At 44.6% G+C, this 14,628-nt stretch overlaps 1 protein-coding gene across 1 annotated transcript in view; it reads left to right on the forward strand.

Annotated features, from left to right (window-relative positions):
* Positions 1-3,941: 3,941 nt before the first annotated feature.
* LOC310786195 (cadherin-2-like) overlaps positions 3,942-14,628 on the forward strand; it is a gene marked incomplete at both ends in the record, with an annotated part of 90,416 nt that continues 79,729 nt past the window's right edge. Inside the window, 2 exons of the mRNA XM_083647368.1 lie at positions 3,942-3,983; positions 10,204-10,321. Coding sequence (XP_083503494.1) covers positions 3,942-3,983; positions 10,204-10,321 — 160 coding nt within the window. The remainder of the gene's footprint in view (positions 3,984-10,203; positions 10,322-14,628) is intronic.

The following is a 14,628-nucleotide window of genomic DNA, read 5'->3' on the forward strand; positions in this document are numbered from 1 at the left end:
TGGTACCCACTAAACCTACCGAGCAGCACAGAAAAACAAGCAGGAGTGCAACCCCCCAAGAAAAATCACTGTAATATTATGCTACAGCAATTTTCCTATTTAGTTAGTTTGTGGTACTCAATGCTGAGTTTATTATTATTATTATTTAGGTGAGCCCTTATTGTACTTTATGGTATTTTCCATCTGTAATGATATCGCATTATTATTATAATCATTCTATATTCCAATAGGGGCTCATAGTGTGCGGATGGTACTTAGTGGTGAGTTTACGTTGACCTTATAGTTTTATCTCAGTAATGTTCTATAATATCCCTATAGTATTCCCATGGAGGCTTATAGTGTTGCTGTGTAAAGTATCCTTCTAGATTTTTATTATAGGATTAGGCTACTGGATTTCTTTCTTTTAATTATCCAGCTGAAAAGTAAGAAGTAATAAGAACAAAAGTACAGAGAGTTGTTGCTATGGAAACAGTCCATCATCTTGTCTAGTTGTATTGGTGTAAACTTGTCCAGGGGCGTAGTGGAGGGTAAACACAAGTAACAGTTTACTAAATTAATACTTGCTAATCTGCTAGCGAGCTATCTGGCGAGCTTCTTCTTCTGCAGCTTTCCGGCAGACTATAGATGCCTTGCGGCACATTGCTGCTCGGAAGTATTACTGTTCTTATTTATCCGATGTATTTAGGGGGGTACGGTGGCGCAGTCGGTAGCGCTGTCGCCTCGCAGCTAGAAGGTCCTGAGTTCGATTCTCGCCTGGGACGCTGTGGGCGCTGGAGTTGTGACCCCCCCATATCCTCAGTGCCTACTGCCCAGGTGGGCTATCTCGTCGAAAGGGCCTTTCTGTGTGGAGTTTGCATGTTCTCCCCGTACCCCCCCAGGGGGTTCCTCCGTACATAACCCCCCACTAAAAACATGCAGAAGATCGTCATCCGACCAGTGACGACAACATCTGAAGTTGGTCCAATGATGGTCCCCGGGTGCTGGAAAGAAAAAGCGACCACTGCTCCTGGTCTGCCCTCCGGAGGAAAGGACAAGCCTGGATGGGTCAAATGCAGAGGATATGCATATTTCACCGGCCACCGTCAGCATGAGTGTGTGTTGTGGCCGCATGCATGTGTTGTAGTGTGTTCGTGTTCGAGATCAGAGCATGAAAAATACTTTAAATTGTTTTTTCAGACCATGAACTCATTTGGAAAGTGTTTATTCAAGACATAGACCAAGAGAAGTCAGGTCATTTTTCCATAGAGAACAATGTTGAATAATTTCCTTTTGGACCGTAACGTGTGTTACACTCATACGTTACACTTTACATAAGTCAACATACAATTGTGCTCATTCTTCTATAAACAAGTCAAGTATCATACAGTATAGGAACATTCATGTACCATGGTTTACTGTACATTTCTGCTCATGAGTCTGATAGGCTATATATATATATTTTTTTTTTTGAGAGTGTATAGGCCTACTGTAGCCAGAAGGCTTCTCAGCGGCTATCCAGATAACCTCATCTCCAACACTGGTTGAAGTGACATTGGTTTAAACTTCAATGTATCGAGTGACATTGGTTTAATGTATCGGCTATTTTACTTCCTGACATGGTGATAAATGATGATACTAAGTGGATGCCCTGGTAATAAGATCTGAGCAAAAGATATATACTGTGTAACCCCCCCCCCCCCCCCCCCCTATTGTATTAGTTCCTAGTTTAACATTCTCATCATGCACAAGCTAATTACTGCAATCAAGGGATCCTATCTCTGTAGATGAACAGCTACAGGAACAGCACACACGTATTCCTAGATGAATCCATGACAACGAATCATTTTGAAGAAGGATTTTCCCTGCGTTTTCTACTTAATGCTATGCCATCAAAAAACAAGCAGCATGTAAATCAGCCGAGTGGCAAATTTTAAGAGGCATAGGATACCGCTGTCCGTGCGTTTGGAGCGATTATTACTGTATCTTCCAGAATAAGAATGCGGGACTAGCAAGTAACATTTGGCAAGAAGGAGAATTTCTATTGCATGATTGGCCTCCTTGCCACAAATGTATCTCGCCCCAGGTTTTAAGTTCACTGATTTCAACTTCCCCCGCTCCTCACTGCTCTCCCCACGCCGCCTGCCATCCATCATACTCCACGCAAGTCCTTCCACGCTTCTCAGTCTACATGAATCGCTTACAGTGAGGCTTCACTGTAGTGTGAAGAGGGATGGTGAAGAAGAATAGAAAAACCAAAATGCATACCGACAGCTTAAGTGGCATTTTGGAGTTAGGAGTCTTCTAATCCATCTTCTCCATCTTCAGATCCAATTTTTTCGTTGATCTTTTCGGAAATGTCATCGACTTTCTCATCGAGCAATCGTATTTCTCTAAAAACTGAACAATAGGGGTTACGAGTCCGGACTCATGCATAAAATAAGAGTAGCAAATTTGAATTTGAAAATATATTTTATGCAAGGCTTTCTAGAAACATTGACCACTATGTCTCTCTTTAGTCTATAGCCCAATGCATTCTGTTGCTGCATAATACGCCTTCAAAAGTGCCCTTGGGTCCACAGTGTTGGGGAAGCTACTTTGAATGCATAGGTTTGCACTTACTTCACACTGGAAGAAGTTGATGCTGTACAGCAAAGCTACTCTAGGGAGAAGTCTAGTTTTGTTAATGAAAGCCACTTCGAAAAAAGCAGTTCAACGGCTATATTTGTGTGTGTGTGTGTGTGTGTGTGTGTGTGCACGTCTGTACGTATGTGTGTGTGTGTGCACGTCTGTACGTGTGTGTGTGTGTGTGTGTGTGTGGGGGGGGGGGGGGTATCAAATTGACAATGTACAATCTTATTTAAAATTCCAACAAAAACAATACAGAAAAGTCATGTCATGCAGCAAAAAATGACATTTGAGTTTCTTGCAAAAAGTGCCCAGTTGTATAAACAAAATAAATAAAATACTGCATTTGGGGGATTATCTATCCTATCCGTCACTGACGCCCCCCCCTCCCCCCTCTCATCTCAAGAGGAGCGTCATCATATCATGGAGCCATACTGGTTATTTGTTCAATAAAGCTTGTTAAAACTTCCTACGAGTCTCTCATGATTGAAGTGTGGTCTTTGACCAATGTCTTTGACTGAATTTCAATCATGGAAGACCAACCTCTACAGCATAGTTTAGAGCACCCCATGCGTACATGCCCCTCCTCATTCAGGGTGTGTAACTCCTTAGTGACATCACTGATGACATCACAATTGCTTGAGTGACATCACTGATGACATCACAATTGCTCGAGTGACATCACTGGTGACATCACAATTGCTTGAGTGACATCACTAGTGACATCACAACTGCCCCTTCTCCATTTCCAAATATCCAATCAGCTAAGGACATCTGTCTCTCCTGATCTGCTGAGCCAATCACCTAAGCAGTGGTGGTGGTATATAGAGCCCTTGCTACTACGTCATTACTCACATGCACTATTTATGGGAAAGTGCAAGGAATGTCAGCTTTTTATGGCCAAGTTATTTGTAGTTTCAGTACTTAACCTACATTTTTTATAAATGAATGAATAGATGGTAAATGGTAAATGGACTGCATATAGCGCTTTACAATGGCCAAAATTGCCCAAAAACTCGGTCTACTCTAGCCTATCTCTCTGCAGCAAGGCATATATAGCGTGCATGGTGCATGGTGTCCGCTAGAGGGAGACACTGAGGCCTGGAGACTGGAGAGAGGCAGGGAGGGGGTGGTGGTACTCAGTCAGTCAGACAGACAGTCAGGCAGTGTGTGAGAGAGAGGCTGAGCTGAGCTGAGCTGAGCCGGGCAGACGCACAGGATCAGAGCTGGTGGAAGGCTACGCTTCATGCCGCTTACCGGGCATTAAGATAGCAGCTGCGGCGGCACACGGGACGGACTCTGCAAGAAGGAATTACAAAGCAGAAGAGAGAATAAAGATGCATCTGTGTGGAGTTTGCGCGCTGCTGGCCGCTCTGCAGGTACAGTAACGTTCAAACATCTCTCACATTTCTGCTGAAGTCCGCCTGGCGAGGCTGCAGCACCGTGCTGCATCACATCACAGAGCCGCACGGGGGGCTGTTCATGTGGGGAAGATAACGGGGCGCCTCCAGAGGACAGGGGGGGTCGATTATTGAGATCCTCTGGTTTCTCTTGCTTATATTTTCGATCATTGTTTTTCTTCTTTAGCGAAGCTGTATAGGGCCGACAGTAAGGTTAGCAGGCAGCAGCCTGTATTCAGACACTGGCAGTACAAATGTTGCTGATGCGAGACGAGACGAGCCGAAGAGAAAAGCCCTGTTAGGAGCTAACGTTCACGCCAGACCAGACTCTGTTGGCTGTGCATTGAACATGCAGGCTGTAGATGGGTAAAGTAAGAAATGCGCGCAAACAATGCGCCTATTGAGACAGATGCATCTGAGGGTTTTTTTCTTCTGAGGGTGCTGAGAAATAAACTGTGCACACATCCTATGGATGCTAGGTTGCCTGACGTGATCTGGTAACGTAACGTTAGCCTACTAACGCCACAGCATATCATTTATAATGTGTTTATAAGTTTTACTGCACAAATCAAATGGGACTAGTTTTTAGTTGTAGGTAGCCTAATCGAGCAGTGCAGCTCGAGTGAATGAAGCCGTGTTCGTCCTCCCGTTTGGTGAGACCCGTAAATGTCACACACCGAACTCCATTGACAATGTGGGAATATAATATTTCCTTTCTTTTCGGCAGACGTACACACTGAGACTGAAGGTGCTTTAAGACGTTAAACTAATGGTTAGGGTCCGCTCTTCAAATCGGCATACATCCAAACACATAAAGCAGTGTTTATTTAAGTACAGTTTCAACTTTTAGCACGGTCCGCCCGTTGGTGTGTGCATCCTTCAGAACAGGCTGCACAGCGGGCGGTGAGGGGCTAGAGCAGCAGCGCCTGGCGTCAAAGTGGAGATTTGATTGATAGAAAGTGCTTCTTCTGTGAGCCGAACTGACTGCAAGGCGGTTCTCGTACGGTGTGAAGTGGTCGTGTTTTGCCGCCAGTGCACTGTGACCCATAAACACGGAGACATATTAAATTGTCATATTTTTTAACCGAGTTTAGCGTGAAGGTATCGTCCGTACGAGAGAACGTCCCAGCATGCTTTCCCTGCAGACCCACCTGACTCACCTGATATAATAATATAGACAGAGATGGGCAGTATTTTAAATACATGTATTTCAAATAACTTTGTGTATTTTGTCATTTGTATTTGGCTGGACCGAGAAAAATAAGATGTAATTTGTATCAAGATACTTTCAGACCTTGTATTTTGTGTATTTTAAATACATAAAATACTTTTTTCTTTAATTTTATGTCATTTTATTCTCAAATTGACACATTCTTCTTACCATTGACACAGGTTTAAACTGTGGAGAAAAATGTTTTGACATGTCACTTCTACTCTACCTCTGATTGGCTTACCCTCAGAACAAACTCAACCACAAATCAGAGGCAGAGTACAATGGGTCTTGAGTCAGACTTCACATCACTTCTACGTCTAGTATGAAGCCTTGTATTGGTGGAAATTCCCCCAGAGATAAATTACTAATATAAATTGATGATTAGATATTGCATGCACTGGCCTATTTGCAAATGAAACGGTTTACTGCATATTCAAACCAGTGTATCATATTAGAAAGACACAACTAATTATCTTCTTAATTAAAATTGGAAAAGTGTGTGGCAGTGTGTGTGGCGGCAGTGTGGGTCATGATTGTGATGTCATCAGTGATGTCATCAGTGATGTCACTCGATCAATTGTGATGTCATCAGTGATGTCACTTGAGCAACTGTTTGCCCAACTGTGATGTTACTCAGGCAGTTGTGATGTCATCAGTGATGTCACTTGAGCAACTGTTTGCCAAACTGTGATGTCACTCAGGCAGTTGTGATGTCATCAGTGATGTCACTCGAGCAACTCTGATGTAGTATGAGCCGATGGCGCACATTTGCACAATGGCACCAAGGTGGGTGGGCGGTGTCTGTCTGTTTGTCAGTCATGATTTTGGGAGCCCGTGGAGCCGGCCATAACTGCAGCCATGGCACATCATCTCCAGGGATACTGTTATGATGTCAGATATCTAGGGAATTGATGAATTGACTAATTGTTGCAGCTCTTTATCGGTTTTTATAAAATGTATTTTTATGTATTTTCAAAATACAAAATACGTATTTGTATCTCAAATACTTTTTCAGACCAGTATTTTGTATTTGTATTGTGATACATTTTTTGAGCAAGTATTTGTAATTTGTATCAAAATACTTTATGATGTATTTTCGCCCATCTCTGAATATAGACCCTTTCCCAGGACTTTAGTTGTGGGAATTACAATACGATCACGATAAGTCACGATACAATATTATTGAAATTTAAAAAATGTTGTGATGTATTACCTTTTTTCAACTGCAAATTATGTCCCCAAAGGAAAATAACTGTTTCAACATGTTTGATCTGATAAGATGAAGTTTCCAGTCTGTTCAATTCACTTAAACAATTTTTATGGCAGTAAAATGCGATCGTCAAGCAGACAGACTGACCAACACTGTCATAAAAACCTGTCATAAATGTTGCATGCACCTGACAATTTATATATAGAAAATATCACAATATTTGGCATTCGTGCGATAGACTACGATTTGCCACATAAAATATTGTGATACTATGCTGTATCGACCCCACCGTCCCCACCCCCCACCCCCCACCCACACATACACACATACACCCTACCAGGAATCGGAGCATTGCCTGCAATGAAATCAAATCATGGTTAGCCTACTGTAGGCCTACGGGCTATTTGAGCCTCGCTGTTGATCTGAGACGTGTGTGAACCTCCAGTCTGGATGGAGCTTGTAAAAAAAATGTGAGTGGGATTTAATGAGGGTAAAAAAAGGTGAACAGGCAGCATGTGGCAAACACAAATCAATGGGCCGGAAGGTCAAAGGTCAAAGGTGAGGTCAGCAGAGAGCGGGTCCTTAAATAAACCCTCAAGGCTTTACCATGCAGAGAGAGAGAGAGAGATTGTCTGGGCTTTTGTTAGCCTATGCTTGTGCTCTCTTACTTATATGCTACAATATCTTTGTTAAGAAAATTGTGACCTTTTTCATGATGCCTGACGTGAAATATGGGCGCTTCTTCCAGTGTAATCCTCCCAGCCCCCCTCCCCCCGTTACGTTGCCCGTCTGCGTCTGTAAACCATGTTTCAAAGCTGCAGTCGAAGGGAGCCAATCACGTCCAGCTTGGCCAAACATCTCGCCGATAAATATCCCGAGTTGTTCAAAGAGCAACAGGTTAGCGGATGTGATAGATGATAACATTATTACATTCCCTCAAATAAGTCGTCAAACGAGTGTTATTTCTTTGTGACAAACTTTTTTTTCAGCGTCGGAGTTTGACGAGAAAATGCGCTGAGTACGACGTGCGCCGCAGACTCTCTGCCAACAAGTAACGTTAACAACCAGCTGCAACAATCAGTCATGTTCTAGACCGGACCTTGCACCCATAATCATTTTACAGCGGCCGGGCATTCAAAATTAAGGTGGACAGGCTCGGCCAGTGGTCCTCAACGTGGGAACCGGGGACCACCAGCGGTCCTTGAAGGGATTTCTTTGCGGTAAAATTGCGGGCCGGGGGGGGGGAGTGATATTGCAAGTTCCTGCAAATATTATGGAGATTGGTTGAATTTTTGAATTAATTATTGCAATCGCGAAATCTAAATTTCCTGGAGGGACTGATAGTTTGACTGTTAACGGATAGTCACAGAATTCTATATCGAACCAACATTATTCTCAGATTTGGGTCCATGAGACGACATCTCTGTGGAAATGTGGACTAAATGAGGGCTTCTTGATATGGAAAGAGCTGAGAGTCACTGGGCTAGACTACAGTACAGCTGGTGCAAGCGTGGAAAAGTGCCTCACTGTACCCTGACTGAAGACAGTACGCCTCACTGTCCCCTGACTGAAGACAGTACGCCTCACTGTACCCTGACTGATGACAGTACGCCTCACTGTCCCCTGACTGAAGACAGTACGCCTCACTGTACCCTGACTGAAGACAGTACGCCTCACTGTCCCCTGACTGAAGACAGTACGCCTCACTGTACCCTGACTGAAGACAGTACGCCTCACTGTCCCCTGACTGAAGACAGTACGCCTCACTGTACCCTGACTGAAGACAGTACGCCTCACTGTCCCTAGGGATGAGTACCAGTTGCAGTGTTAGTGGTGTCATCAGCGTCTTGTTTTTGTGTTGTTTGTTTGTTTGTTGTGTGTGTTTACTTTCTTCCTCCTCATGCTAATAGACCCCCCCCCCCCATTCCCCATCAACCAAACTACAACAGATGCTTTTATGCTGCTCTGCGGAAGGCGGAAGGGTAGTGCGTGCGTGTGTGTGTGTGTGTGTGTGTGTGTGTGTGTGCGCGCGTGCGTGCGTGCGTGTGCGTGTGTGTGTGAGCTGTCAGTGTGTGCGTGAGTGCGTGTGTGTGTGTGTGTGTGAGTGCGTGTGTGTGTGCCTGCGTGCGTGTGTGAGATCAGCCATAATTCCGGTTCAAGATATCTAACTCATTGTGCGTTCTGACTCGTTAAAAAACTTCATGTCAGATATCGGAAAAGGACAGTATAGATATCTTGAACATGGAATGATGCCTCGTCAGAATTCAACTGTGTAGAGATGATGACTAGTCATAATTCAGTTGCAGATATCTGCAGTTTTAACTGAACAGTAGATATCTGTAATGAGAAACCCCATATAGACGACACGAATGGCAAAAGTGAGCTCATTTGTCCTAGGAAGAACGCCATTGTGCATTATCTGAAATGTTCTTTTTTAACGAGAATTGGAGAATTGAATTACAGTTATATCTGCAATGCATATCATCCAGTCTAGCTAGTCAACGTTAAAACAGCTCGCCATAGGCACCCCTCTGCTCGGCTTCATCACTAGGGGTGTGTGTGGTGTGTGTGTGTGTGGGTGAGAGAGAGAGACACAGAGAGAGAGAGAGAGAGAGATATGAGGGGGGGGGGGGTCGTGTCGGGCCAGCGCTCACACACACAACAGGAGAGACAAACGTCTAGACCATAATTATCGTCTAAATTAATTGACCCAGTTGTGTGCTGCTGCTGCCAGGGTAGCTTTGTGTCTGTCTGCTGGTGTTAGTGGTTGATTCATGCTGATGGACTGGGAGTGGATGAGGCGTTATTGTCGGTTTGACACGGCACGTTTTTTCCCCCACTATCGCATTGTTAGAATGAAAGAGCCCGCAGTGCTCATCAACAATAACAATAACAATAAGCACAGCTGGAAAGATGAAATCACCAGTCTGCTAATTGTTTTTCTGCCCACCCCCCCACCTTTGTTTTCTTCTTCTGTTCTTTTCAGCCGCAAAGATGGCAGTGAACCGAATCAGTGTCGACCGACTCCTGATCGCAAACCTCCAACTTAATGGGGCTTTGAATGAGGTTACGCTGATCAAACATCAACTCACAAAGAAAGGACAAAATACAGCTTCAATGCCAGCAAAAAGAACATTTTTGGTTGTAAAAAAACAGGCAAAGAAAACAGGCGGAGGTTGTAAGGCAGGGGGGTTCCAAACCTCTTTTGGCTTGTGACCCCACTTTGACGTCACAAAAATCTAGGGACCCCAGAGATTCACATTTTGGTACAACATCGGTAATATCCTCAGTGACATCATCAGTGACGTCACATCATCAATGATGTCACATGTAACAATATGCCGACTTTTGTCCTCCGAATTCTGACTTTAATCTCAGAATTCTGAACTAAACTCCTAAAGAAGAAGAAACACGTTGATGCTGCTGAGAGTTCAGATGAGGGCATCAGCTGAGGATAATTAAGAGGGTAACCATCACAAACGATGCCCCAAGGGGTGGAGCCTTTAGGGGGAGGAGTGTCTAGAGGACGAGGCCTCCTGGAGCTCTTTCACATGAAGATTGTACTGATGTCCTCGACCAGGAACGTCTGATAAAACATGAATAATATAATCATAATTGGATTTTTGAAAGAAATGTCACTGCAATTCCTCATACAGCATCCAAGAGACTTGAGACTTGATATTAGTGACTTGGACTTGACTTGGTACTGTGCATTTAGACTTGAGCAAAGTTGACTTGTTATTCCCCTCTCTTCATTGTGTTGTGTCTTGTGGCAGTTTGTTGTGCGAGGCGGAGAGGTCGCGGGTTCGATTCCCTGCGTGAGGGGCTTCACAGAGGAGGCGTACCGCGCTGAGGTGGACCCACAGCTGCTGGAGGGACAGGCTCTGCTCAATGGTCAGTGTGCACGCACACACACACACACACATGCACGCATGCACACACACACACACACACACACACACACACACACACACACACACACACACTCACACACTTTCCAGGCTAACCAATAGTAATCAATGGCATCTGGATCATCTATAGGAAAGTCTAATGTAGTTCAGATTGCAGGACCTAAGAAGCACAAATATGTGGTCAGTGACTCACCTCATGTAGACGGAAATCCAGTTTGAACATGGCTCATCTTCTGTTTAGAAGTGATTTAAAATGCTTTGTTTGGAGGGCAGCCTCTAAGTGGAGTGTCTACATGTGTGTATTGAGTGTGTTGATAGTCTCTCAATAATATACTGTAGACAGACAGATCCTATCCCAGACAGATCCTATCCCAGACAGATCTCACGGCCTGAGGATGCCTCCGCTTATTCTCTCCATACAGGAAGTTGTCATTCTTTTTATATCTGTGAATTAGCATGTCTGCCAGCTGTTAGCGTGTGTGCGTTCACACTCAGAGCGCTCTGCCTTTTATCAATGAGAGGGAAGGCACGGCGGAGTGTGTGTGTGTGTGTGTGAGCGGGCATGTGTGTGTGTGAGCGTGTGTGTGTGTGTGTGTGTGTGTGTGTGTGTGTGTGTGTGTGTGTGTGTGTGTGTGTGTGATGATGTCACCAGACCGGCTGCAGTGCCGCCGCTTGGCGATCTCGGCCCGCTTATTTTGACCCACATGTGAGTGTTTCAGAACAACTGTTCCTAATGAGACCGTGTGAATACACCCTTAGCCTGTACGTTTATAGACTTGGGACTTGACTTAGCCTGTACGTTTAGACTTGGGACTTGACTTAGCCTGTACGTTTATAGACTTGGGACTTGACTTAGCCTGTACGTTTAGACTTGGGACTTGACTTAGCCTGTACGTTTATAGACTTGGGACTTGACTTAGCCTGTACGTTTAGACTTGGGACTTGACTTAGCCTGTACGTTTAGTAGGGCTGTGAATCTTCACTGGCCTCACGATTCGATTCGATTACGATTCAGAGGGCTACGATTCGATTCGATTACGATTATCGATGCATCTCGATGCATCTTAAATCGATGCATCACTTTTTTGATTTCTTTTTTCTCACTTTCTTTTTTCTCACTGTGTGGCTACTTTTAAAATGAAAGTGCATTTGGAATTGCATTGTATTATGATCCATAATTGAAATAAACAACTGCATGTACTTCCATTATATTTTATTTGATTATTATTATTATTTTTTTTATTTTTTTAATAATCAATTTTTGACATTTGTGAATCGATACAGAATCGTGCACGTCCGCATCGCGATGCATCTTATAATCGATTATTTTTGACACCCCTAATGTTTAGACTTGGGACTTGACTTAGCCTGTACGTTTAGACTTGGGACTTGACTTAGCCTGTACATTTAGATTTGGGACTTGACTTAGCCTGTACGTTTAGACTTGGGACTTGACTTAGCCTGTACGTTTAGACTTGGGACTTGACTTAGCCTGTACGTTTAGACTTGGGACTTGACTTAGCCTGTACGTTTAGACTTGGGACTTGACTTAGCCTGTACGTTTAGACTTGGGACTTGACTTAGATTGTACGTTTAGACTTGGGACTTGACTTAGATTGTACGTTTAGACTTGGGACTTGACTGACTTACTCTTGTACATTTAAGGGACATTCAGACCAAAAGCGTTTTTTTCAGTCAGAACGCTATGAAAATCATGTTGAGAGCGCTTCCATTGTGCACAAAACACAGCGCACGGAGCGTTTTTTTTGCGCTGCGTTTGTTTTCCCCTGCAGTCGCGTGCAGTACAGATCAGAACACAATGACCACATGGACGGTAGCCAGCTAGTTTTGTCTGTTTGATGTTAACATGAAAGCCAGATTATTGCCAATGGTGGTAGCAGTGGAGGTTGAAAATCCCTCGGGAGGAGAAAAGGTAGGTGGAGTGAAAAAGACGAGCAGACTTTTCCTTGTACTTGCACTTGTACTCGGGCCCAGAACGAAAGCAACCGTTCCTTGTGTGAAGAAGACGCCCATATAGCCTCTGGACTTGACTTGGGACTTGACAACACAAGATGTTTGGTGGAGTTCAGTCAACGTTCCCAGGAGGAAGCATTGTTAAGAGTGATCTGGTTCTGAGGGAATGGAATGCTTGAGACAGAGCTGGGCCAACCACATGGACTGAGCCACACAGAGAGAGCAAGAACCAGGCCAAAACCCTACAATAACACTGTAACAATGTGGTGTGTGTGTGTGTGTGTGTGTGTGTGTGTGTGTGTGTGTGTGTGTGTGTGTGTGTGTGTGTGTGTGTGTGTGTGTGTGTGTGTGTGTGTGTGTGAGATCTTGCATGGGTTCTGTGAAGTGTAACAAGGCAACACTGACAGAAGCCAACAGAGCGGCAAGAGAAACAACTAGAGAGTGTTTCAGTGGGTTTGTGTGGTGGTCTGTGTGTGTGTGTGTGTGTCTTTGTGTGTCTGTGTGTGTGTGTGTGTGTGTGTGTGTGTCTGTGTCTGTGTGTGCACGCGCGCGCGCGCGCGTGTGTGTGTGCGTGTGTGTGTCTGTGTGTCTGTGTCTGTGTGTGTGTGCATGTGTGTGTGTGTCTGTGTGCCTGTGTCTGTGTGCGTGTGTGTGTGTGTGTGCGTGCGTGTGTGTGTGTGTGTCTGTGTGCATGTGTGTGTATGTCTGTGTGTGTGTGTGTGCGTGTGTGTGTATGTGTATGTGTGTGTGTGTGTGTGTGTGTGTGTGTGGGCGGAGGGGATCTCACAGTGTATACTGTAATCTCGGTGTACGCTGTGAGATACAAATTACAAAGCCGTGTTGTTTATGCACTGTAACAAATACTAATTAGCACATCACATGCAGCCTAGCTGCTAGAAAGACCTGGAGAGAAGGAATCTGTGTGTTTGGATCATCACATGGCTGCTAGAAAGACCCGGAGAGAAGGGATCTGTGTGTTTGGATCATCACATGGCTGCTAGAAAGACCCGGAGAGAAGGGATCTGTGTGTTTGGATCATCACATGGCTGCTAGAAAGACCTGGAGAGAAGGAATCTGTGTGTTTGGATCATCACATGGCTGCTAGAAAGACCTGGAGAGAAGGAATCTGTGTGTTTGGATCATCACATGGCTGCTAGAAAGACCCGGAGAGAAGGAATCTGTGTGTTTGGATCATCACATGGCTGCTAGCAAGACCCGGAGAGAAGGGATCTGTGTGTTTGGATCATCACATGGCTGCTAGAAAGACCCGGAGAGAAGGGATCTGTGTGTTTGGATCATCACATGGCTGCTAGAAAGACCTGGAGAGAAGGAATCTGTGTGTTTGGATCATCACATGGCTGCTAGAAAGACCCGGAGAGAAGGGATCTGTGTGTTTGGATCATCACATGGCTGCTAGAAAGACCTGGAGAGAAGGAATCTGTGTGTTTGGATCATCACATGGCTGCTAGAAAGACCTGGAGCGAAGGAATCTGTGTGTTTGGATCATCACATGGCTGCTAGAAAGACCCGGAGAGAAGGAATCTGTGTGTTTGGATCATCACATGGCTGCTAGAAAGACCCGGAGAGAAGGGATCTGTGTGTTTGGATCATCACATGGCTGCTAGAAAGACCTGGAGAGAAGGGATCTGTGTGTTTGGATCATCACATGCAGCCAGGCTGCTAGAAAGACCCTCTCGTCTTCTCTGGAGCTGTGCTGCCGGCATCATTCTGAACAGATTTCTGTCATTCAAATGTCTCTGTAATCTACAAAGTCTGATTGTTAAGGAACACTTTGCTGCTTTTCAACCACAGCTCTATCGATCCCAAATCAGGAGAAAGTGTGGAAAACAACAGCTTTAGAAAACAAACAAGTCCTCTGTCTCTGGGGTGCGGCTTCAGTATCTGCTCTCCTTCCTCTAACCAGTGATGTCACTGGTTCCAGGAAGTAGAGCAGATCTTGAAGCTGTGCTGCCTCACATGGCTGCTATTCAAACTACAGATTGTACTGGCTCATTTCTGTATGCCCGCATCCATGGAGAATCAATTCAAGAGCCTTAATGAGTCTTAACGAGCCTTAACGAGTTTCTGCCGGCAGATGAAGGGACCTCTCCCTGCAGGAAACATCTACAGAGCTCAACAGTCATGTGAGGTTTCTTGCCCCAGAAGTGAATTCCCCGTTCATTTTCTCCATAGACATTTAGAAGAAATCCTTATATAATGAGTTTTAAGGCTTGAAATAAGCCAACCAGTCTGCCAGAGAGTCGTGAGTGACCATAAAACATTTCACTTTCAGCAAAAACAAAAAAATAAAAGCGG

Source organism: Poromitra crassiceps (genome assembly GCF_964638095.1).
Source record: "Poromitra crassiceps genome assembly, chromosome: 12".
Taxonomy (NCBI): Eukaryota; Metazoa; Chordata; class Actinopteri; order Beryciformes; family Melamphaidae; genus Poromitra; species Poromitra crassiceps.